Raw genomic sequence first — 23,581 nt, forward strand, 5'->3', positions numbered from 1 at the left:
CAGGTGCCAGAGGCAACAGCGGAATCATTCACGAGAAATGAATTTTCAGTGCAAGAAGAAATGCCAGAAGTAGAAGATAATGATGAAAATGACGGTACTGAGCAGGGGGAGCCACAACCCCATCTGCCAGACATTCCAGCACCATCACAAGGTCAAGATGATGGTGGATCTCCTCATAATATTCCAGAAGTTCGTAGATCTGAACGAGGTCGGATTTCATCGAGTAGATATCTAGAATCCGAGTACCTTCTACTTACTGAAGATGGAGAACTAGAGAGTTTTCATGAAGCAATAACTCATAAGGATACAAGAAAAATGGTTGCTCGCAATGCAGGATGAGATGGATTCTCTGCAGAAAAATCAAACTTATGAGATTGTAGAACTTCCACGAGGGAAGAAGGCACTGAAAACCAAATGGGTGTTCAAGCTGAAAAAGGACGGTAGTGGAAAAGTGGTGAAATACAAAGCACGGCTTGTAGTCAAAGGATTCCAACAGAAGAAACGGATTGATTTTGACGAGATATTTTCACCAGTAGTCAAGATGACTTCAATTAGATTCATACTTGGATTGGTCGTAAGTATGAACTTAGAGCTTGAACAGATGGATGTAAAGACAGCTTTTCTTCATGGAGATTTACAAGAAGAAATTTACATGGAGCAGCCGGAAGGTTTTGAGGTTTCAGGAGATAACCTCGTATGCAAGCAGAAGAAAAGTTTATATGGTTTGAAGCAGGCACCTAGGCAGTGGTACAAGAAGTTTGACTCGTGCATGGTGAGTCAAGGGTATAAGAAAACTGCAGCAGATGAGTGTGTCTACATTCAGAAGTTTTCTGAAGGAAATTTAGTTGCTCTTCTACTATATGTAGATGAGTGTGTAATTATTCTTTTATATTCTTTTTTGGGTTTATGTATTGACATGTATGAGCATCCAAATGTGGCATTGATTCTGATTGTTTTTTAGTTGTTATTGTCGCTATAATTGTTGCTGCTTATGGGTTGCTTATATATCAATTGTTACATCTTTTTTACATTATAATAGTTTGATTTCAATGTTGTGTATACTATGTTCTTGCACGTTGAGTTTTGATTTGTATGATGTTTAATGCGGAATAAAGATCGTGGCTAAACAATAGGGATAGAATAGTGATTAAAACCTTCCTGGCTTAATCAAAACACAACCTTCTCGGTTGAACAATCACGCAAAAAAGAAACTTTCTCGGCGTTTAAAAACTTTAATAATAAAAACTCAAGACTGACTTTTTCTTTCCTAAGCAATATCTGTATATATGGACTAGATAAATATAAGGAAACAATATAATAACTAAAAAAATATGAACATAAATCCTAACAAACAACCAATAAAAATAGGAAACAATTTGTAATTAAAATAAAATCCTTTTGCTTCCTGAAAATTCCCACACCCATAATTGGGCTCTTGGGCCCAAAGTCCAAACTACAAATGTGACCAAACAAAGCTACTTGATTTGGGCCTTGATCCACCTTTAATTCTGCATCATTCTCCCTGTCTTCGAAAAGACTCGTCCTCGAGTTTAAGTCGTCGCCATCGCCACTATAATTTTTCTACTCAACTCGATGTCATATGATGATTGAAATCCTAGAAATCACGTATGTCAATTATAGCGGAAAAATTTGGGCCTTAATCCACCTTTGTTTGGTCACATTTGGATTAAGACCCAAACAAAGCTACTTGATTTGGGCCTTAATCCACCTTTAATTCTGCATCAATGTTGAGTAGAAAAATTTGAAAATAAATAACCACTATTTTTTTAGACAATTAAACGAATGTAATCAGACTAAATCAAATAACATACATTTTTTCAACGAAGAATTATTACAAAGGTTCACATTAGTAGTTTAATTATACACATTGTCCACAACAAGAATCTAACGTAATTGTACATACATAATGATACATTGTCTTTACAATCAAACTGCCCCAACCCTTTGTTTCATATTCTACTTTTTCGTATGCTAACATTATAAAACAATTCTTCATATGTCGATAATCCCGATTAACACAAGTAAAAAATCTTCATGTGTAAAAATTAACTTCATTCACGAAGACGCCTTCTCCATCTTCACCTGCAACAAGCCAAATTTATTCAGAATGCAAAGAATCTCATTTTTTTATTTATTTAAAAATTCGTTAATTGGGTCCAATGAAAACATTCAGCTAAAAAGGAAATCTCAAAGTCTAGTTTTTAGTTTGATAATGGATACTAGTATACTACCTCCTAAATCGTTTCATTTTCAAATACTCGAGATTATTATTGCAATGATATATAGCATATAATGTAATCAGGCAAGCCTGAATGGTTAATACTTGAGATTATTATTGCAATGATATATAGCATATAATGTAATCATAATTAACACCTAATATTCTAAACCAAAAGAAATGAAAGGGACAAAATGTATTTGTAGGTCAACCAGCCTGACCCAACCCAACCTATTTGAACTTATCACCCATATTGCTACCTCTGAGAATCAAGAATAAGTATTACAGTATATGTTTACACCCTGATCATGTGACACTTACCTTTTTCAGATACTTTTTATGAAGTTTCATTGCCCCTGAGCAGGCTTTTCTAGCATCCAAGTTACCCGAAGTATCGTTCAGTATCTGCACGCAAAAAAAAAAAAAAATGAATAAAATTAAGAAACGGATTTAGATCATGAGAATGTTGTATAAAACTTTGCTTTCCAGTTACTATATAATTATATTATATATATATATTATATTATATTCACCTTTAAAACATCATCGAGTCCCTTGGCTTCCATAAGCAACTTAACCTTCTCCTTGAGCACGCTCGCAACAAGAAACACAGATATAGGCAGAGTTTCTTCATTTTTGGCTCCATTTCGTCTGTATTCTCTTTCGTACTTGCCGCATTGACGTGACGCTTTCGGTTTTCCCTTAGCATCTTCGGGTCTGTCAGAATCATCAGGTTCCTCATATAACGTGTATAGAGTCGGATCATACTCCAATGCCCACATCATCTATTTATAAACCATTAATTTATAACTTGCTCATCGATTGATTTAGGTAATGTGTCATATTGGTCAAGAAAGTCAACACAGGTCGAAAATGATCATGTAAAATGTACCTCCCATAAATGCAATGAATCACCGAAAGAAACTTCACGTCGAAACAATACCATAAGCATCCTGAATGCAAATAGATAATCACCGCCACCTAGGTATTCTGCGTTCATAAACCATAAAAAAATGCTATTTCTTATTTTCTTTAAAAATTTAAAATCGAGAAATAAAACAGGAACAACTGGTAATCGAAAAGTACCCAAGTGCTTATGAAGCTTCGGGTCAACAACTTGAATAACATTGGATAAATTGCAAAGCTGCGACTCGACCCCCACTGAACTTCCTACGCATTTGAAATTCCCTCGCTTCAAAACACACAAACAAACACATTTCAAATTCTTGAAACAAAAAGAAAAAAGATTATAACTTTAAGAGTGACAATTTGTAGGTTTACAATTCTGCGCATAAGACGTTCAAAGCACCAAAATGCATCAGCTTCATCTTCAAGAAGCATAATCATGGGGGAACACAAATCACTCATCCCTGTTTGGTTAATGTATAATTAATAAATGTACAATCAGAATCTTACACATTCATGAAATATTTCAAAATATTATTAATTAATAAAAGTTTCTCGATCAAAATCCACCTTGACCATAACCGACATCTTTATCGAACCAAGCATAAACGGCAAGAATATCCCAAAGTTTCGCTAAATTTTCCGGCTTTTCATAGAACACTAATGTCCTGTCTGTTCGAACCACATCAAGACCTATCATCAAAACTATCTCATAAATAAACGGTTACATAAATACAGTGTATGTCCAATTAAGATCTATGACATGAAAATATCCATATTTAAATAGACCGATTCTTCAAAATATTAACCTATTTGATGGAGGGTAAGTTTCCATTGGATTATCTTCTTGTCGTCTTCTTTAGGACAAGACATGGCTGAATTATTACCAACTGCAAGAGTGCAAGTAAATAATTAAATAATTATTAAAGAATGATTAAATAATGAGATATATAAAACAAACATTACCAGTTGCCTGATTAGTTGGTGTCATAAGGTTTTCAGCGTTTGCTTGTAGAAGTACGATAGGATCTTGGATCGGGGTACCGTCATCTTTGATGACGGGAGCAGTGATAAACTTGCCGCTTCCAACAAGAGGGAACATATATGTGCATAGTTCTTTTAGACGTGTATACTCTTCTCTAAAATCATACAGATAATATCGATTTACTTAAATACGCCATGAACAAAGCTATCATATATGGTATGCAATCAAGGTGGAGAGGTTGGGGAACCAGAAACAGGTAAAACGGGTCGAAACGGCTCGGGTTGAAACATGTCTCTTCTTAGATGAAACAGTCAGGTTGGGTTGATCCACAAAACGTCTGTCAAAATTTTTATTTTTATGGATAACTAATGTCATGGCCCATAATTATGATTACAGAGAAAAATTAATAAAAAAATAAATAAATAAATAAACTAAATCGTTGATATAACGAATGAGAAGGCTATAACGCCATAAGATTAGTTTTGAAGAACTTTCAAGGTGTTTAACTCAGTTGCCTGTCAGTTTATTTTTTATTTGATCCATTTGACATAAAACTTCACCCACATTATACCATTCATATATATTCATATATATATATATATATATATATATATATATATATATATATATATATATATATATATATATATATATATATATATATATATATATATGGAGTGAAATTATCGCTGCTAGTATGCAACATAAGTTTTTTAATTGAATACATTTGACCCTTTTGATATAAAACAGAGCCAAATTCAACCCATTCAATCGCCTCTAGTAAGCAAGATAAGTAAAACAAAAAAGTGCTATGTAGAGTAAAGAACCTCAAAAAAGTTGTGTTAGATATAGTGATGAAAAAAGTTTGTGGCAGTATATAAAGATTTTATGAAAAACATATATTACCTTCGAGTTAACCGTACATCTTTTCGCTCCTCGTATGTGCTTTTAGGATCAAAACAGCCAAGTAAAAATTCCCAAACCTCTCCTCTGATTGTCGGATGTATGCCCTGATTTGTTAATATAATCTTAAAGTCAAACAAAGTACTAATCAACAATTGGCACTCTTGATAAGAATATAAAACGTACCCCACGATAAATTCGACCAAGGGTCTGACCTATATCAAGATAACCTTCTCGACTGAACGCAGATTGCCATTTCCTGACACTAAGAGTCTTCCCAGACTAAATCAACATACAAGGGACCGTTATTTCGTTAATAACTTCAAAAAGTGACAGTAAAAAGGTAAAAGATAGCTATAAAGAGGGTGTTTATATTTGCGTTTAGAATTCGATTATTTGATTATCACGTTTTCAAATCGTAAAATATCAGTTTCTAGTGTTTGACAAGTTAAACAAAAAAATCATTTAATTGCGATTTGAGAGACTTAACACGTTTTGGTACGGCTGATTATCTTATCTGATTCTAATTATCATAAACGCATAATCAATTTTCAAAACGCAAACTCAAATACCCCAAAATGAGCTACCGAGTACATGAAACATGGCTAATTTTGAAAACCCCTAAATGTCACTTTTTTTTTTTTTTTTTTTGCATAACCATAACAATGATTACTATATAATAATGCAAAATCTTATGTAAATAGTTCTCCAATTTACCACTAACAAAAACAAATGTCATCAAATTGCAAGATCACGCCCCATAATCCAGTCAAACCCACATCATTATCAAAAGGCAATTACAACTTATGGTATATTAAAAGATTAAAACTTTTAGCAACCCATAATATTAGTAAATCTAACCCATTTAAAAAAAAGAAAACAAAAACAAAATGGGCGTACCTTAATCTTAAATTTGGTTTTAGGAACATCGGTACATTCAGCTCGAACCTCATAAAATGAATCGGTTGGAATCCCTGGATCTTTTCGCAAAAGATTCATCCTTTTTTTAACTAACTTTTTCCCCAACTTTTACAAACTAAATTTTCTTCAAATATAATACAAAATTAAATAAAAAATGTACACTCCCACCCCTAAATCACCTGAACAAACAAAACCCAGATGAAATCTTGAAGATTAACATCCAAAGCAGCCACCTTTTTTCCTTATTTTTGCAATGGAGCTTCGGCGGCGGAGTTACAGCATTTTCCGATGTTTTAGAGATTATTCCGACAACAACATTGTTGGTATGAAAGATTTCCTAAATCAAGGGCGTTTACTATGTTTCCATAATTGGTAAAAATAAATACTCCGTAAATAAAAGAAATGGTGTGTTTATTGTGAAGCACAAAAGACGTGAGAATGTGGGATGGAAGAATGTGAGGTCCGGCCGCCGTGTTTTAAGGAGACGACTTTCATTACATTTGATTTGTTTGTTGTATTTGTAATTTGTAATAAAGCTGTGAAATATTTGGATGAGGGCTGGCAAGTGGAGGGGATGGTTGGTTCCACGCGCCAACCACGTGGAAGGAGACTGGGTATCAGTCATATAGTTGACCAATTCGTTGTCATGTTTCAACTATACGACCAAGCAAACACAAACAAAGATATTGAATTATTCTAACTACATTGAACAATCGTTAACCTAACACAAACGTACAATTGAAACAAACAAAGATAACTGCATTATTCGTGTCATTGGGTGATACAAATCGAAGGTAGATGACGTACACATGTGACATTCTGATACATACGAAAGTAACCCTAAATCTATAAAAAAAACCTAACCAACCGAACGACTGCACGAATAAATGAGCAAGACGCCCAACGCTAGAAGACATTTAACTAGCTCGAACTCGAACCAACATAATACCCAAAAAAATCTCACAATGCAACAAACACAGTCAACTCCATCAAGAATATATATCACTGTTGCAAAACAACCCGTCTCGAGCCGTCTCGACGCCCATTGCGACAGTTTGGTGACTAGCCCGCCCCGTCTCAAAGTTGAAAAAAATCAGGTCAAAGTCTCTCAAAATTCGGAAAAACCAGAAAGTCGATAAAATCGGTCAAATTTGTCGTATTTTAGTTTGAATTTTCTGTATTATTTTAACGGTGATCTGATAACAATTATGAGTACAAATTAGTCAATTAAATTTTTTGACTTTAAAATATGTACACATATATACATTTATATATTATATATTTAAAAGTCAACTTTGGTCAACGTCCGTCTCGACCCCCGTCTAGAACGTCTCGACCTTTTTAGAACCTGGCCGACTCGACCCCGTCTCACGTCTTTTGCAACCTTGATATATACTCCATACGCTCAAAATCTACCGTCTAGTAGTCTTTTATGAATATCCGATATTAATTGTCCAATTCCATCTATACAAACATAGCGAAGTATCGTCATTATCAACAAACAAAACCAATAAAGACTACCATAACCTATCGACACCTAAGAAAACAATGTAAAAATAAAACAAACCCCAAAATAATTTGTTAACATAAAGGGTTGATATGATAATAAAACTACTCGTATTACGTATATCTATTTATTGTTCTGGTTCTTAATTACCATGTTCTTTCAATTTTATAATCCACGTTACTTTGTCTGTCTTAAAATGTGTTCATATACTATTTATATATGTCTCAAAAAGTTTGTTCACCTGTGATAAACATCTCAAAACTCACCAATAAACCCTAATTATTTTTTTCAATCATTTATTTCTAAAATAACTTCAGTCAAACTTACCTTGAAAAAGTAGGTGATTGAGGAATAAGAAAGAGTGGGCAAAAAATCTCTTAGCTGTTTTTGTTTTTTGATATGCAGATCTTATTATATCTTATGTCTGCGCGCCCGCAATCATTATTACTACAGAGCGTTTGTTTTTCTGAAAACATAAGATAAAATAACATCATAATCTGTCTGCAAACTCGCAGACTTAGGTGTTGTTTTGTTTTTCAGTTTGCAAATTTATTATGTCTTATGTCTGCGCCCGCAAACGTTTTTACTGCACACTGTTTTGTTTTTCTGAAGATATAAGATATAATAAGGTCTTATTCTGTCTGCAATCTCGCAGAATTAGAAATGTGGTTTTAAGTGTTGCAAACAAAATTAAACTATTATGTAGACATAAAAACAAATTGTCTTCATTATTGAGCATACATGCCTTCGGGCCACATATTCTTTACAGACGTGGTCCGCGGATCTTCCGACAAAAACATTTTAAAAACCAAACAGCACCTTTTTTTCAAAAGCAAGAGATTATATTAATCACCACAAAGTATCTCACGAACCACACAGAAATTAAAAGTACATGAAAATCAAAAGAGTTGCTAAGATCGCAACAAAATAACTAACACGACAATGGATTATTGAACCAAATATGCCAATCTAACTTATGATTTTTGAGTCTTCGCGAAATCCACTCGAAAGAAGTCACTTGAATTTCACTAAAAAGCACCGGAGCCGAATCAACCTTATTATTGAAAACCTTCGCCTTTCTTGATTTCCAAAGAGTGTAACAAACACACCAACAAAGCGCTTGCCAAAATACCTTCTTGACATCGGAAGCGAATGAACCAAATGTACAATGCATCTGTTGGTCCATTTAAGCACATTAGAAATGTTTCTTAGTGGTGCGGACATGATTAATTTAATTTGAAGAAATAAAAAAACAATCTTCATTATTCAGGCATACAAACCTTTAGGCCACCAGTGGCGGAACTTGAACCCGACCTGAGATGGGGCGAAACTAATAAAATGGGGGTAAACACTAAAAAAAACCTAATTTTTTAGTAAATTTTTTTAGTGTAAATTTTTCTTTTCCCGAAATCGAGCCGCGGCGGATACCCCCTTTTGCCTCCACAGTGTTCCGCCTCTGTAAGCCACATCATCTATGGTCTACAAATGTTCAGATAAAAATATTTTAAAAAACAAATAACACCTTACTGATTAATATTACATTTTTTAACTGCATTGATTGATACTAGTAGTTATTACATTTTTTAGTATTATTGAACTTAATCTTATATATATGAAAAACTTTTGGTTATAGAGAGGTCTACTTTTCACTGAACAGAGCATGACGGCTCTCATTAATGGTAAATTTAAACAAATTGAAACTTTTATACTGTCAGATGCATGCCCATGAATCTTTCTTATTAATATACCGACTTAGGCTGCGTTTGATAAAACTAAATGATTTGGCCTTGAATGGTTCATATTCTAAATGATTCAGAGTCTCTGAATAAACTTGGTTCTGAATGAAAGTAAGCTGTTTGATAATCATTCTGAATGAACGATATAAAATTGGTAAAATTACCTTTTAACGAGTTACACACATAAAAAAAATCTAATATACTTGTTTGTTAAGTGTTCTGGATATGATTTGAGAAAGATATTACAGAAAATTTATATGGTTAATAGTTAAGAGAGTGTTTCAATTCGGAATGGTTTAGCACTGAATGTTGAACCATTCAGCATCATATGTCATTCAGAGGTTAAAATCAAAGGCGTTGAATGATTCAGCATTCAACGCTCTACAATTCAATTAAGAGGTAAACAAACACACCCTTACTATTCTCTGTTTATTTTTTCCATCTTCGCATGACCTTCTCCATGAGTAGGTTTTTTTGAAAGGCAAAATATATTAAAACAAATAACTAGGCTAGAAGAGCGATTACAAAGCTTTAGTACACACTTATTATCAAGTCTTTTGTTCGTATAGGTATATGTGTATATATATATGTATATGTCGCATGTGATTTACACTTTAGCATTAGCATATGTCTCTTTTGGTGATGGTAAAGAAAGGCATAACTCTCTAAACACTAAACCTCCCCTTATATATGCTTTGCAGTGCAACTCAAGAAACCACATTACAAGTAAAGAAAAGATTCACTCCTACATATATCCCTACCCATTTGCATTCTGTCTTCACATACTAAACATTAATCTTAATCATACAATTTAATCCTTACCATTTTGCCCTTCTCTTCATTACGATGAAGAGATCAATCCATCATAACAGAACAATGCTACTTATTATGGGCTTATTAAGTCTTTCTATGGCTATTCAAAACGGTCATGCGCATCAGTTCAATGTTGGAGGTTCTGGTGACTGGAGCATTTCATCATCCTCATCCTTCGATCAATGGGCCCACAAATGCCGCTTTCAAATCGGTGACACCCTTTGTAAGTTCATAAAAATCCTATCTTTTACATTACTTAAGGAAACTTAAATCTTGAAGATTATATTATAAATGTCATGTTGTGTTAACTTGTTTTAATATAGGGTTTAACTATCAAGCTAACAGGGACTCGGTGCTTCAAGTAACTGAAACTGACTACAATACTTGCAACACATCATCGCCCATTGCAAAATACAGCGACGGTCACACTATGATTAAATTAAATCAATCTGGCCCACATTATTTCATCAGTGGAATAGTAGATCACTGCAAACACAATGAGAAAATAGTGATTATTGTATTAGCAGACAGAACCAAACATTCTTCGACTCCACCGCCAGCCCCAACACCAACACCGGCTCCCACGAGTGAAGAGATTCCATCGCCCCCACCGGCTCCCGGGGCACCAGCACCCAGTCACCAGACTCCGGCTCCTGCTCCTTCTGATAATATGCCTCCGCCTCCTCCTCCAAGCAGTGCGTCTTCAATTATAGTGAATTTCGTTGGAGCTTTTGTTGGTTTTTCCCTTTTTCTGAATTTTTGAGTTTGTTCTGTTTATTGATTTATCCTCATTATGTTAAATAAGTTCTATGTAACAGTTTTTTATTTCGAGTGTATATGAACTATGTTTTTATGTGAATAAAATTATAAATTCAAGTAAATAAACAGCTGCATTTGTTTGCTTCAACAACTTGTTGTAGTTCCAAGGTATTTATATGAAGGCTTTTGTAACAAGGTATTTATATGTAGTTCCAGGCAGGAGTTAAAACCCATGGAAATTTGATTCTACCATTTTCATGGCGTCTAATTATTTTTATTTTATTATTTTTATTTCTTTTTAAACATTTTACTACTTAAAGGCCGGAGGTCCTCTCGGAAGCAATCTCTTTATCCGTCGAATAGAGAGAGGTATGACTTTCTCTACTTTTGAGAGTGTTTCACTCTGGGTGAAGAAATGACTTGTCTTTATTCTCGGATAGGGGAAGGATTGTCTACATCTCACCTCCCCCATACACCACTCATGTGGTATTGGGTTTTGTTGTTGTTGTTGTTGTTGCTTTTGTAACAAGATTTAAAAAAATAAAAAATAAAAAATGCACAAAATGGATGAACAAAATAACTATCATCATAAATGCAGGTGTAACCCTTTCTTACATAATGTATGTTGGTTTAAAAGCTAATTGGCTAATGGCTAATGTTCTTAGACCATCCTATGACTACAGGCTAAATTAAGCTCCATATCTAACAGTTGATTGGTGATTACTATGGCACGAATGTCGAATAATTTGTAAATCAGCTCACTTGTGTTAGCTTGTGAGCTAATAATTCTTCCCCAATTCAACCTTTTTAGCAAATTTACATGTGTTGTAAAGAATCGAATCTAATATTCCAGCAACCTGAAAGCAGTACACAAGAAAAAATAAGCAAGTCAGTGGAAAAAATGAAAAGTACTTCTACCAAATTGGGTAAAAACTTTGTTACCATCTTGTGAGAATTTATCAACAAACAGAGAGAAATAAACAACTTACCGTGAAAACGCCACCGATAATGGCGCATAAGTTGGTGATAAAATGTGAAAAAGGCTTCCTATTTTCAGTTATCAACACCTGGAAATGGAACAATTATGGATATAAAAACTTGCAAAAATCGTTTTAAGAACGAAACTTAAAATGGCTTTCAAATAATAAACCTGCATCGGTGAAAATTCGAGATGGAATTTTGCAGCAGGGATATTTTGAGCATGTATCATACTAGTATGCGCTGTGTACTCGTAATTTTCAATCATTTGATATGACAACCCTTTCACTTCAGTCTTCACAACTTGAAGATAATGCTCAATCTACAATTTACATTCGATGCATAAAGTTTGATAAATCAAACTATATGTATGATAATGATAATCAGTATTAGAGATCAAGCTTACTGTAACATTAGCACGATCTTCTAAACGGGTCATGTATGCTTGACCATTCAACCTATTGTGACCTGCACCAAGGTAAGGTCCCAATCGCTTTATATCGCTCATCATCATTGGAGTAACTGACGAGCCAAATGAAAAGAAGGAGATCACGTGAGACATGTTCAAAAGTGAAGCGTCAAACGAGTGTGATCTTGATGTTGCTGATATGATTAAATTTCCCGGAACCTGTATAGTATGTGACAAGTTCTAACATCAGATTAGCACAGAAATAAAATTAATCTAACATAGGAAATGAAAATTCTCTTTTTTCCCTTTTTTATAGAGTGAAGATAAATCCACTCAAGTTTTTGATGCATCCACTATTTTTATACAGTAGTTGTTTGTACAGTACAACTGTTAATCCATAAATATGAGTGGATTTATCAAATCACTTAAGTGGAAATATCACCTCTCTTTTTTATAGGGGTACACATGTGCACTGGCAGATCCAGGAATTTCTTTCGCCGGGGTCAAAACGTTAAAAAAATGAAAAAAGCAAAAAACGGGGGCAAAACTTCGAACTTTAACATATAAATACACAAAAAAAATTCGATCGTCGGGGGCGTCTGATCCCGGTAGCCCCTTCATAGGTCCGCCCATGCACACGCGCATACGTTCATTTTCTGGGCCAATTTCCCCTTTGTACTACCAAAAAATGAGATTCTTGACGAAGTTGAGTATGTAGGTCCAGTGGCAGAAATAGAAATTTTTTTTCATCGGGGACAAAAAAAATTTAAAATATGGATACTTTTGGGTAAAATATGGAGGTTTTGGGTAAAATATTGAGACTTTTGGGCAAAATATAGAGGTTTTGGGGGCAAAATAGAAAGACTTTTGGAAAGAAAAAAAAAGAATCCACTGGGAGCAAAATCAAAAAATCCAAACTTTTTGCACTAAAAATTTCAAATCCACCGGGGGCGGGTGCCCCCGCTTGTCTCTTACTACTTCCGCCCATGTGTAGGTCCCACCCATGCTTTTGGGTTCATGCTTGAGTTACCTTTTTGACCCATACAAATCCTTCGATCCTACAACCTTCTTGAGGTGGTGCAGGTTTGACTTTTGTATAATCCGAAGTTCTAAATGTAGAATGCTTTGCCGAATCTACTCCAAGAGATGTAACCATGTTATCAAATTTCTGCATGAATGAAAAATAAGCCAAAGTTTCTTAAAATGTGACACAAACTAAAATTATCAGTATCAAATAAGAATCATATAACATGTTTCATAAAAAGACTATTTTTTTTTTTTACCATAACTAAGGTATCTGTATCTCTGTCTCCATAATATGTTTCATGAATGTGTATACCACGCGGGTCATCTCTGATTCAAGAAACATAAGGTAACATAAAAAGTACATGGAAATTTTCAACTAATAAAAAGGGCACCACCTAAATTTTCAATACACCACCAAAACTGCTTTAGAGGGTTGTACAGTACAACATTATAATGCATATTTAGTGATGCCTGAAAGAAGTTGGCATGTATATCAAGAAAGATAACTTACCTAACATCAGTGCCCTTACGGTAGATTCGAATAGATGGATAACCTTGTATGTGATGCCTGAAAAACGTTAAGAATGAGGAAACCATTGTCATTTGCAAAAACATATAGCAATGAATTGAAATTAACTTTTAGCTAGTATAATATAGATATAAATAAAAATATAAAGGAGTTACTTTCTACATAGATCAGATTCTTGAGTGCAGTCAACACTTCCAACAATAATACGGCCATCGTGCTTTGGATGATATCTATTAATAATGAAATCGTAACTCAAAAACTAATAAAAAGAAGTAATAATCATTCACTATACAAACAAAAAGTGAATGTATGTAAACCTCTGTCTCATAACTTTCGCCGTTTTCTCCCATGCAGGTTTCTGAGAAACATAAAAAATGAACATAACAGATACAAGTATTAGACAAGTTCATGTTTATTTTTTATTTTATGACAAATTCATAAATTATTAGAACAATCGTGCATACAAGACGAGTACTCCAATGGCACCAGGGAGCCCAAAAATTTACAACCACAATCGGATGCCTGAAATAGACCACAACATCATGTGATTTTTTATTTTTATTTTTAATTTAGCATGAGGGAAAATTAGTTGACTATGGGAGTTGACCAAGTTGTTTCTACACTTACTCATGAGTGACTTTATCAAAGTTATGTGAATTTAGCATAACAGATCCTTCACCATATGGCACATCAATCTTTTCATCATGTTTAAGGGTATATTTAACTGTTCCAGTATCAAACTCTTCGTCATTTTCATCATGCTTAAGGTCATATTTAGCAGGCTCATTATCGAACTCGTCGCCATTAGTTTCAAAATTCCGATTGATTGAATACTTGCGAACTGTTTTTGTTATGTTTAACCTGTTCTGCATAAAATAGGAAAACAAGTGAATTAGTCCTTGTATAGGGGTTGCTTATGAACATATTTAAGATCGAATAAACACAATTAACAGTCAAGTAATTAAGTTAAGAAGACTTGAAAGCACCGTTCCCAATACATCACTGACATCTAAGGAAGCAAACTCGCATGATAAAAATGGAAAACTGCACGAAAAGTTTTAGTAAAAAGGGTTATATATGGTTTATAATGTCTTAAACTTCCAAATATTTCAAAATTTCCGTTACGTTCATGGAGCAAACCTGATGTTCAAGTCTACGCGTATGGAGTCCTCAATAGAACTTTTGTCAATTATGATAGCCGTTGAGGTACTAATAGTTAGATAACTACGTAGCTCCTGCAATATGAAGTGCCGATTGAGTTTACGTATACAATACATACCCTTTATTGTTTGTTACAATCACATATAACCAAAAAAAACATAAGAACAGACTAATCATATAATATTTAAACTAAAAAATTTACCATTCCGAACAAAAACGTCATGGCGATGGCTGCGATAATCGAAATTCCAGCGCCTGATAATGATGCCTCTGTCAAATCTCGTGGTGTTTTTCTGGCAAATATGAAAAAAGAAAAAAAAAAAAATTATTACCAAAATATTGTAATCACACAAAAAATTGCTGCAAGAATGAATAAAGATGAAAACTTTTCAATTAATATACTCAAAGATGAAATCAAAATTCGGAACAAAAATTAGTATGTATTAATGCATACAATATTGTGAATATATTATAAGTAATCACAAAAGGACCTAGTGATTGGCATGCATATATACTCACAACGGGTCTTAAGTTCAAAACTTACTAGCATCACATTTTGGAAAAATACGGTTAGACAGCATACATTTGAGGAAAAATACGTGTAGCAGATAACATATTAACGAAACATGCATATAAGTGATTAACAAGGATCCACAAAAGGAATAAATTTTATGATATAATTATATTATAATTTGGTGTTTTATCTTTGAAAATGAATGAGATCAAATAGCTACCTGAAAAAATCGACAGATCTTATCTTCGCTGCAGACACCATCTTCATAAGATTGATCCAGGAATAAAATCTAAAAGATTAAATACCCAAGATAGAACCTTTTTTTTTTTTTTAAGTTTCTTGAAAATGGTAAAAGATAACAGCTATTTCTGATTTGTTTTGGGTGGTTGTATTTTTAGTTAATGTAATGATTTATATTATTTAGCCTGAAATTCAGGGGTGTTCATTGAATAAGTTGAGCCAAAAATGAGGATGATATTGGATTTATGGTTTCATGTATTCCTATATGAAGGGGATGAGTTTCATCAGCTTGTTTGGATGTACAAAGAAAATATATCAGTTGTTATTGTAAAAATGTTATAAAATAATTTGATTTTAGAAATTTATTAAAATATTAATTAATTGAAAACAAAATTATTAAATAAATTTAATGTTTAAAATGAGTTTCCAGTGTTAGTACTTCAACGTCAACAACTAACAATAAATTTAATGTTTAAGAAAAATTAACATTGATAGTCCTTCAACGTCAACATCTAACGGTCATTAGATTCACAGAGGGACCTCGTTATATTTACAAACTACAAGAATGGTCCAAATAAAAAGGTTTAGAATGTAACAACCGTTAGATGTTGACCGTTTAGAATATCACGACTATATGCATGGATGCCAAGAACAACGAACGGAATGTTATTAAGATGCAATCAAACGCACCCTTAGTACATAAAACACTTTATTTTTGCACAATGTAATGTATTTAATAAAATATATTTATTTTACATCATACTATAGACTAGATGAATGAACATATCTTTTAAACATGATCGACAAACTGCTACAAATGAAAACATTTATCAGTCCACTGCAGTCCTTAGACTCTTTCGGTCTGGTTTGGTTTAAATAGTTTGAAGCCAAAAGTGTGGACCAAACTTACATCCAACATAAGGGTGGACGTGCATCAGCCATCAATCAAGAATAAGAATATTAACCAGTAAGAACGGAGATGTAGTCGACTTAAATGCAACTTAATAAAATATAAATTGAAAATCAAGCTCCTTTTTACAGAAAAGCCGAATTGCAGATTACATTGAAACATTGGTACAAGAGTGTTAAATGTTAAAAAATATATAAATAAATTATAGGAAAAAGTTGAACAGCTAAACAATATAAAACCTGAAAGCAGTATTTTTCTTTTTATTAAAGTGCATCATAACTTGTTGACTTTCCAGGAAGGATGTCCATCAAAGAGAAATCATGATGAGGACGACCTGCAATGGCACAAAACAAAAGATATAAACCAAAATACAAAAGCAATTAGCATATCTCTTTAAAATAGCCTAGTATCGGTATCAAATAAACTAAGGGTGCGTTTGATAAAACTGAATGGTTAAACGCTTAATGGTTCATAATAAATGATTCAAAAGTTCTGAATGAGGTTGGTTTAGAAAGACAAATAAGTTGTTTCATAATCACTTTGAATGAGAAATGTTAATGATGTAAAATTACCTTATTAACCTTTATATGAATAAAAGTCAAAATATAGTTGTTTAATAAGTGTTCTTGATATAATTTAAAGAGGATATTATATAAAAATTATGTGCTTAACGGTTAAGTGGGTATTTCAGCTCTAAATGGTTAATCACTGAATATCGAACCATTAAGCATCATCTGCCATTAAAATGTCAAAAACAAACGTGCTGAATGCTGAATGTCAGAAACAAACGCGCTGAATGCTTAATGGTTCAGCATTCAGCGCCGAACCATTCCATTAATAGGTAAACAAACACACCCTAAGTATATTGAAATTCCATGACTAAGAAAAATAGAAGCCTAACTACCTTCTTGTCCACCTAGAATGTAAAACGGAATGTTAGCAATCATCTTTGTTTTTCCTTCACTCCAATTGATCGTTCCGGGCTTCTGTATGGACCCACTTGACGGTCTTGATGGGCCAAGAACAGACAAACATATTGCAGGTTCATTCATTAAACCCAAATAATCACGAGCTCGTTTCCAGACTCTTGCATCAGATATACGTGAATGGGCCACCTGAATGCCACATTTAATTCAATTCAAACAAATGTCTCATTTTCTATTCACAATACTAACTTTAGGGCAGGCTAAAAAGACTAAACTAACCTTGCCCAGTGACACGCGTGCTCTGGGAAGTAACTCGCGATGGTGTGTTGCTATCTTTGCAATTGCTGTCACAACAAAACAGAGTAGCCTCGATTGTGATGATCTTCGAACAGTTGTGCTACTAGAACCAAGAACAGAATCTCCTACTCCTAAACGGCTTCAGAAAAAAGGACATTTAAATATCAGGAACAAACGTTGAATAAATTATAATTGTGCATATTGAAAAAAAAAAAAGGTAACCAGTTTGGGTAACTTTTGTATCGTGCTGCCCAATGTGACCAAAGTTAATAAATTTTTAGTAAATTATACCAATAGTCCTTATGGTTTACATTAAATTACACTAACCGTCCTTATCTTTTGAAAATTATAGCCGTCGTGCATGTGGTTTTAATAAAACTACACCAACCGTTCTTATCTTTCAATAACTACAGTGATCGTCTCTGACATATATAAAAGTTTACATTGATAGTCCTTGACTTATGCAAATGTGCATTAATAGGAGGGACCATCAACGTATACTTTTAGATAAGTCATGGACGATGAGTGTAATCTTCAAAAAGCTAAGGACAATTGAAGTAATTTAATGAAAGCCAGAGGGGCTATTGTTGTAATTTTCAAATATAAGAACGGTTGGTGTAAATTTCATATAAACTATAGGGACTATTGGTGTAACTACTCATAATATTTTAATGAGATATATCCCATTTTACATGATTGTAGAATGTTGTAACATACCTTGATGAAAGATTTTCGTATAGAAGTAGTTCAAGACTCTCAAAAAGTTCACGAGCTGCATCTTTGTGTGACGCACCACCTCCTCCATGCTCCCCAATCGCCCAACATAATTGTAACGCCAACTCGGTCTGTTCAGTAATTATGGAACAAACATAACGATCTAACGATGAAAGATTCTATCATTCATATTGTGAAAAAAATAACAATATTATTCAATACATGATGTGAAATACATCCTTTTAACACACTAACCTTTTCTGGACTGTCATAAGCTTCTCCAAGTCTGTCTACTATGGGCTTCTGCATAAGTAACAATGACAGTGAAATTAACATAATAAATATCTGATAACAAAATGAAAAACATAATATTATATAAAAAAGGCTTTGTATAAAAGTAAAATAATACCAAATATAATTCTTATAAAAACCTTTGTATAAAAGTAAAATAATACCTTTAAAATTGCAACAAACTCGGGAGATTGATGAAATGCAGCCAATGTGAAATTTAGAAGCCTCTTCCGTACCTGTATCAATTAAATAAACAGAACTGTTTGTTATTGTGTAAAAAACTATCCAAAACTTAAGTTGGCTCCAATAAAAACTGAAGGCTATATCTTTCATAAGCCATTTCATGCCAATAGCAACTTAAGTAACTAAGTTAGAGTGTAATATAATTGAAAGCAATAATCAAAGTTGATTATAAACTGATGATTAAGCTTATATGAAATTACTATTGCGATGCTTTAAGAACAAATACAAGTATGTACACTCGTTTTGAAACATTAAAGTTCATTTTAAATATCTATTTTAGCAAATTTACTTACTTCATAAGAGAATACTTTGTCGGGGAATAGCTTAGAATATCTGTCCAGGAGCATGGGGATTAAAGCGCATTTCAGAGCTGCAAACAAACAAGTATATCGGACAATCTAAAAATAAACTTATGTGATCATATAGTATAGTTCATTATTAAAGTAAAAAGTAAGATGGCATACATTGATTAACATCATGCAATGCTATTGAAAAATACACATCAAGAAGTGGAGGCGCCATTTTGAGTGCTAGTTTTAGTCTATCGGATGGATTTGAAATTGCTGCTTGCAGTGCGGCTTCCATTCCAGAAGACGTCCAATGGCGTTGCTGAAATTATTAATTTTTAAAGAGCAAATCAAGGCCAAAAAGTTATCCATTTATAATAAAATGAATATAAATATAAATCGCACAGAGAAAAATTAATATATTTCAACAACGATCAACATATAACAATAATAGCTCCTTTTAACAGGATACCCCCAGGATGTAAGAGGTTTTGGAAAATCAAATCCAGCAAACCAATATAATTTTGGTACCTTGAATAATATTGTAAGTTTCAAACTGACACTATCACCAATTGACAGTATAGAGTTCAGGTGGCAAATTGGGTGGGTTGGTAGCAGACAAAAACAGGTAATTAAATTTCAGGGAAAACATCAACAGCATGTTAAGAAAAGCTTTAATGAGAAGTTGGATATTCAAGAGAGAAAAAGTAGTTAATTTTTAACGAGTAAGTTTAAATATTGGGCTTAAACTTGATGAGCTTCTTTTCAGTTTCAGAAAATTATGGAAGCATGATTCGGTAAAACCTATGATGTACCAGCTACGACACAAGTCAAAATGAGTAGGATGATACTGGACAAATGGTTGACCAGTCAACTCTTCTGTCCATTTTTAAGTTTACTAATAATTCATGCATCAAATATAATTACAAAAAAAATAGTCCTAACATAATATATAATTTGTTCGAATATATTTATCTACGAGATGGAAAACATTTGAATAGCACTTTGAAGAACTTTAGACCCGTTTGACACAATTCCATTTTAGCTCAGGTTTTTCGTTTGGCCCATTGGACAAAAACGGAGTTAAGATATAACCCAAATCACTCGATGACTTTCACACTTATAAAATAGCAAGTAATGATACCATACAGCAAGGCCATCATTTTCATCTTTAAGAAGTTCAAGAAATAGCGGGTCAGAAATGATTGAACTGCTGTCTTCAGATTCAAAATCTGCACCTCCATCCCCTATAGTTGAACCCGTATATGCTTCATCCATAAGGGCTAACAGCATCTGTGTACAAAAACGATCATCAGAGTTTATATAAAAGGTAATACACATCAATAAATCAATAACACATATACAAGTTTCTGAAAGATTACATCTGGAGCTGCACTCTTCTGGATTGAAGCTATGCTGCTACCAATTAGTGGTCCAGAACTTTTTTCCACCTTTTCCAGTGCCACAATCAACACTGTTTAAGATAATGTCAGTTTCTGTTTTGCATTGCATGATACATAATAAATCATAAATCAAGCGAATAAGAAAATATGGATCACACCTGGTAAATCAACAAGTGATATAAATAGAGGAAGAAATGACCCAGGAGACATCAAACCAGGAAACACTCTTAGGAATGACTTTTCTAATCTGTATACGTGAAACGTGGAGAAATTTATACAACACGCGGTGCATATAGATGATTTTTAGCAAATAGAAAAAATAAATAACAACTGAAGTAGTTACTTTTGTCCATTCCAAGCTATCAGCTTAAGCATCAATGGATAAAACTGAAAGTACACACATGGGAAGAAAAAAAATGCATGTTAAAGTTTATGTAAACTTGTAAATGCAGAAATATATATCTGAAATAAATGTTCTCGTCTTACAAAACGCTATCACTAACATTACGAGTAAAAGGTACTATGTACTTTAAGAAGAAGACACTAAACCTGAGGGAGTAATGTAGGAAATGTAAGTAGTATTTTCCTCTTGTTCAGGTTCAAAAAATCAAGAGTTGCTTCTGCAACAATAGGGTCTGCAAACTCACTACAGTCAACACAAAACAACTTGATTTAACATCTGCCCTCAAATTATCATATGGATATAGAAATATCTTAAAACTTAAGAGTAGATATTAATCACTATAAAAATCCATAAATACTATCCAAATTATAACGAGACAAATGTGTAAATTACCGGCTCAAGCATGAGCGAAAGAAAGTTCGTAAACTAGGATCAGCATCATGAAGAACAAATTCTCCATAATCAATAAAAAATTGAAGTATAGCCTGAATTACAAATATATGCATACATCAATATTCAATATGTAAATTTATAACAAAGTTAAACAAACTGATAAAATTGATAACAGACTAATAGTTAATTTACCAATAAAAGAAGTCCAGAAGAAGATCGAGATTGTGAAATTGATGAAACCGAACGTTGAAATATTTTATTGAGCTGAGGATAAACCCTAGCAATAAGATTTTCAGAATTTTCACTTTTACAGAGCTGAATCAGCTTCCTGACCTACATAAATATGATAATCGTTTTATAAAAGATGAAGAGGAGCATGAATTATAGTAAGATTGAATCGTTAAAAATTACGGAATGAAGAAGAGAAGAGTCTGAAGCAGGATCGTTGGAGAAATTGGAGTCCCTGGCGCTAGATGATAATGTTCGTAGATGTATTTCCCAATCTTCTGCCATTTGTGCAGGAACCAACCTCACTGAGAACAGAACAGGCGAAAAAATAAAATTAATTGTAACTTAATAAATCATCATTTCAATCTATATCTGTTACACAGTTGAGTTTTTCAGGTGTAAAACACGGATTAAATTAAATTGTCAATAATTTAATGGTTGAAATCCGAAATTCAGATGCAAATGAAACGCATAAAATGATATTAATCCGAATGAAGCTTTACCAATTGAGGTTTACAACCAATAGAAGAATTTATGTTACCTGAGAGATACTGAAGTAACTAGGCAATCGAGCCAAATGTTGCTGTAAACCTAAATTCAATTCTATCAAAGTGTTAGCAACCGAAAGTGGAGCGCGTTGTAAAAAGAACCGAGATACTAGCAAACTACGACTCTAGCTAGAGTGAGCTTGACTAGTTGAACCTGTGTGAGCTTAAACTTATTTCGAAGCTTATTTAGTAAAGAGTTTGATCTCGCGAATTTAAACGAGCTTTAGACTAATATATAATGATGCGCATAGTCGCATACACTATATATCCGTATCATACGTGATTGACGCGTGCCTAAGACCATGAATAATATAGCGTTTCTCTCCTCACCACTCCTACATGTCAAGATAAACGCCCCACAAACGCCTAGATGAGGCGTTTGTATATGGGTTTTTGTCAAAAAGAAACGTATGAGGGAGGGAGAAGTGATGTGAGGTGGCAGCCCGTGATTGATTCTAGATATTTTCTCTCTCCAACTTTAATTTATTACACTTCAAATATCAATCAAATTTTAACACATCACCATCAAACTTCTTACAAAAGCCTCCCATTACAACTCTCTCATTCTCATGTCATAGCCATGTCAGCGACTATATCCAAAAAGTACACCTTATCCACTCCACTCACAATCACCATTAAGAATGGTCTAAAAGTGCATTCTCAACAACATTGGTAAAATTATGACCTAAGCACGACCGTCCGCGCTTTGGAATATTGTAAGCGCTATAGACGTGACGCGCTCATAAACTAATAAGTGCCATTGACTAACGCGCAACTAAAAGTCAATGTTACTTGTGCTAAACCAAAATTGTCTACAATGTAGAATCAAGGACTATCACGTACAGATTACATGGGCGCAAATCAACAAAAGAAATCACATGTGTTTGGCACGATCCCAACATTGTACGATCATCAAATCGTGCGGCAGTCTGCACGACAACTGTGACAGACAGCTAGCAGACTGCGCGGGGGCTACTTGCACTTTTTCCAGCTTTTATTGACCAAATATTACGACATGGAAAGAATATGTTCCCTTTGTATTATTATGTGACACTATATGACAAAGGTGTCTACATATAAATAGCGCATCAAACCCTCATTTCACGGACATCACATCACACATTCTACACGTAAACACACTGATACTCCCAAAATCATTTACGATTGTATCATCTTCATGGAGAATAAAACTCGCGCTTCCAGAATCTAAACAACATTTCAAGTTCCATTAACAGTTACGGGTAACGTTGTACGAACATAAACCCCAACACCACCCGTGAGGCATCAACACCGGCTACACCGACGATGGTGG

At 33.7% G+C, this 23,581-nt stretch overlaps 4 protein-coding genes across 4 annotated transcripts; 1 reads left to right on the forward strand and 3 right to left on the reverse strand.

Annotated features, from left to right (window-relative positions):
* Positions 1 to 1,869: 1,869 nt before the first annotated feature.
* Positions 1,870 to 6,062, reverse strand: LOC139891159 (rab GTPase-activating protein 22-like). The gene is made up of 12 exons (XM_071874108.1): positions 5,934 to 6,062; positions 5,220 to 5,315; positions 5,037 to 5,140; positions 4,103 to 4,284; positions 3,955 to 4,035; positions 3,716 to 3,838; positions 3,521 to 3,609; positions 3,326 to 3,431; positions 3,132 to 3,229; positions 2,773 to 3,024; positions 2,561 to 2,644; positions 1,870 to 2,103 (listed from the first exon to the last, which is right to left on the reverse strand). The coding sequence occupies exons 1-12, from the start codon at positions 6,030 to 6,032 to the stop codon at positions 2,077 to 2,079; spliced, it is 1,341 nt and encodes a 446-aa protein (XP_071730209.1). The 5' UTR covers positions 6,033 to 6,062; the 3' UTR covers positions 1,870 to 2,076.
* A 3,981-nt stretch (positions 6,063 to 10,043) lies between these two features.
* On the forward strand, positions 10,044 to 10,861 carry LOC139888070 (early nodulin-like protein 9). Its single transcript, XM_071871103.1, has 2 exons — positions 10,044 to 10,233; positions 10,334 to 10,861. Exons 1-2 carry the CDS (start codon positions 10,044 to 10,046, stop codon positions 10,771 to 10,773), a joined length of 630 nt encoding a protein of 209 aa, XP_071727204.1. The 3' UTR covers positions 10,774 to 10,861.
* A 580-nt stretch (positions 10,862 to 11,441) lies between these two features.
* Positions 11,442 to 15,647, reverse strand: LOC139891160 (protein disulfide isomerase-like 5-4). Its single transcript, XM_071874109.1, has 15 exons — positions 15,607 to 15,647; positions 15,075 to 15,165; positions 14,852 to 14,946; positions 14,698 to 14,755; positions 14,339 to 14,577; positions 14,176 to 14,233; positions 14,029 to 14,069; positions 13,867 to 13,941; positions 13,694 to 13,750; positions 13,440 to 13,509; positions 13,187 to 13,324; positions 12,154 to 12,375; positions 11,920 to 12,069; positions 11,759 to 11,836; positions 11,442 to 11,626 (listed from the first exon to the last, which is right to left on the reverse strand). Exons 1-15 carry the CDS (start codon positions 15,645 to 15,647, stop codon positions 11,549 to 11,551), a joined length of 1,491 nt encoding a protein of 496 aa, XP_071730210.1. The 3' UTR covers positions 11,442 to 11,548.
* Positions 15,648 to 16,639: 992 nt separating this feature from the next.
* Positions 16,640 to 22,375, reverse strand: LOC139891161 (uncharacterized). The gene is made up of 17 exons (XM_071874110.1): positions 22,263 to 22,375; positions 21,905 to 22,026; positions 21,686 to 21,826; positions 21,494 to 21,585; positions 21,247 to 21,343; positions 21,041 to 21,084; positions 20,856 to 20,944; positions 20,677 to 20,768; positions 20,444 to 20,587; positions 19,472 to 19,616; positions 19,301 to 19,377; positions 18,929 to 19,000; positions 18,729 to 18,776; positions 18,477 to 18,604; positions 17,742 to 17,898; positions 17,441 to 17,651; positions 16,640 to 16,870 (listed from the first exon to the last, which is right to left on the reverse strand). The coding sequence occupies exons 2-17, from the start codon at positions 22,004 to 22,006 to the stop codon at positions 16,800 to 16,802; spliced, it is 1,710 nt and encodes a 569-aa protein (XP_071730211.1). The 5' UTR covers positions 22,007 to 22,026; positions 22,263 to 22,375; the 3' UTR covers positions 16,640 to 16,799.
* Between the last annotated feature and the right edge of the window lie 1,206 nt (positions 22,376 to 23,581).

The sequence above is a fragment of the Rutidosis leptorrhynchoides genome, chromosome 2 (genome assembly GCF_046630445.1).
Source record: "Rutidosis leptorrhynchoides isolate AG116_Rl617_1_P2 chromosome 2, CSIRO_AGI_Rlap_v1, whole genome shotgun sequence".
NCBI lineage: Eukaryota > Viridiplantae > Streptophyta > Magnoliopsida > Asterales > Asteraceae > Rutidosis > Rutidosis leptorrhynchoides.

What these genes read in the sequence shown, in the direction of transcription:
- LOC139891159 (XM_071874108.1), bottom strand. Translation starts at nt 6,032, where the DNA reads ATGAATCTTTTGCGAAAAGATCCAGGGATTCCAACCGATTCATTTTAT. An exon ending in AAACCAAATTTAAGATTAAG is followed by an intron (nt 5,316 to 5,933) that starts GTACGCCCATTT and finishes ATGTTGATTTAG; the next exon opens with TCTGGGAAGACTCTTAGTGT. An exon ending in GACTCGATGATGTTTTAAAG is followed by an intron (nt 2,645 to 2,772) that starts GTGAATATAATA and finishes TTTTGCGTGCAG; the next exon opens with ATACTGAACGATACTTCGGG.
- LOC139888070 (XM_071871103.1), top strand. Translation starts at nt 10,044, where the DNA reads ATGAAGAGATCAATCCATCATAACAGAACAATGCTACTTATTATGGGC. An exon ending in TCAAATCGGTGACACCCTTT is followed by an intron (nt 10,234 to 10,333) that starts GTAAGTTCATAA and finishes GTTTTAATATAG; the next exon opens with GGTTTAACTATCAAGCTAAC.
- LOC139891160 (XM_071874109.1), bottom strand. Translation starts at nt 15,647, where the DNA reads ATGGTGTCTGCAGCGAAGATAAGATCTGTCGATTTTTTCAG. An exon ending in ATACAGATACCTTAGTTATG is followed by an intron (nt 13,325 to 13,439) that starts GTAAAAAAAAAA and finishes TCATTCATGCAG; the next exon opens with AAATTTGATAACATGGTTAC. An exon ending in TTATCGGTGGCGTTTTCACG is followed by an intron (nt 11,627 to 11,758) that starts GTAAGTTGTTTA and finishes TACTGCTTTCAG; the next exon opens with GTTGCTGGAATATTAGATTC.
- LOC139891161 (XM_071874110.1), bottom strand. Translation starts at nt 22,006, where the DNA reads ATGGCAGAAGATTGGGAAATACATCTACGAACATTATCATCTAGCGCC. An exon ending in CTTATGACAGTCCAGAAAAG is followed by an intron (nt 18,605 to 18,728) that starts GTTAGTGTGTTA and finishes ATTACTGAACAG; the next exon opens with ACCGAGTTGGCGTTACAATT. An exon ending in TACGAAAATCTTTCATCAAG is followed by an intron (nt 17,899 to 18,476) that starts GTATGTTACAAC and finishes TTTTTTCTGAAG; the next exon opens with CCGTTTAGGAGTAGGAGATT.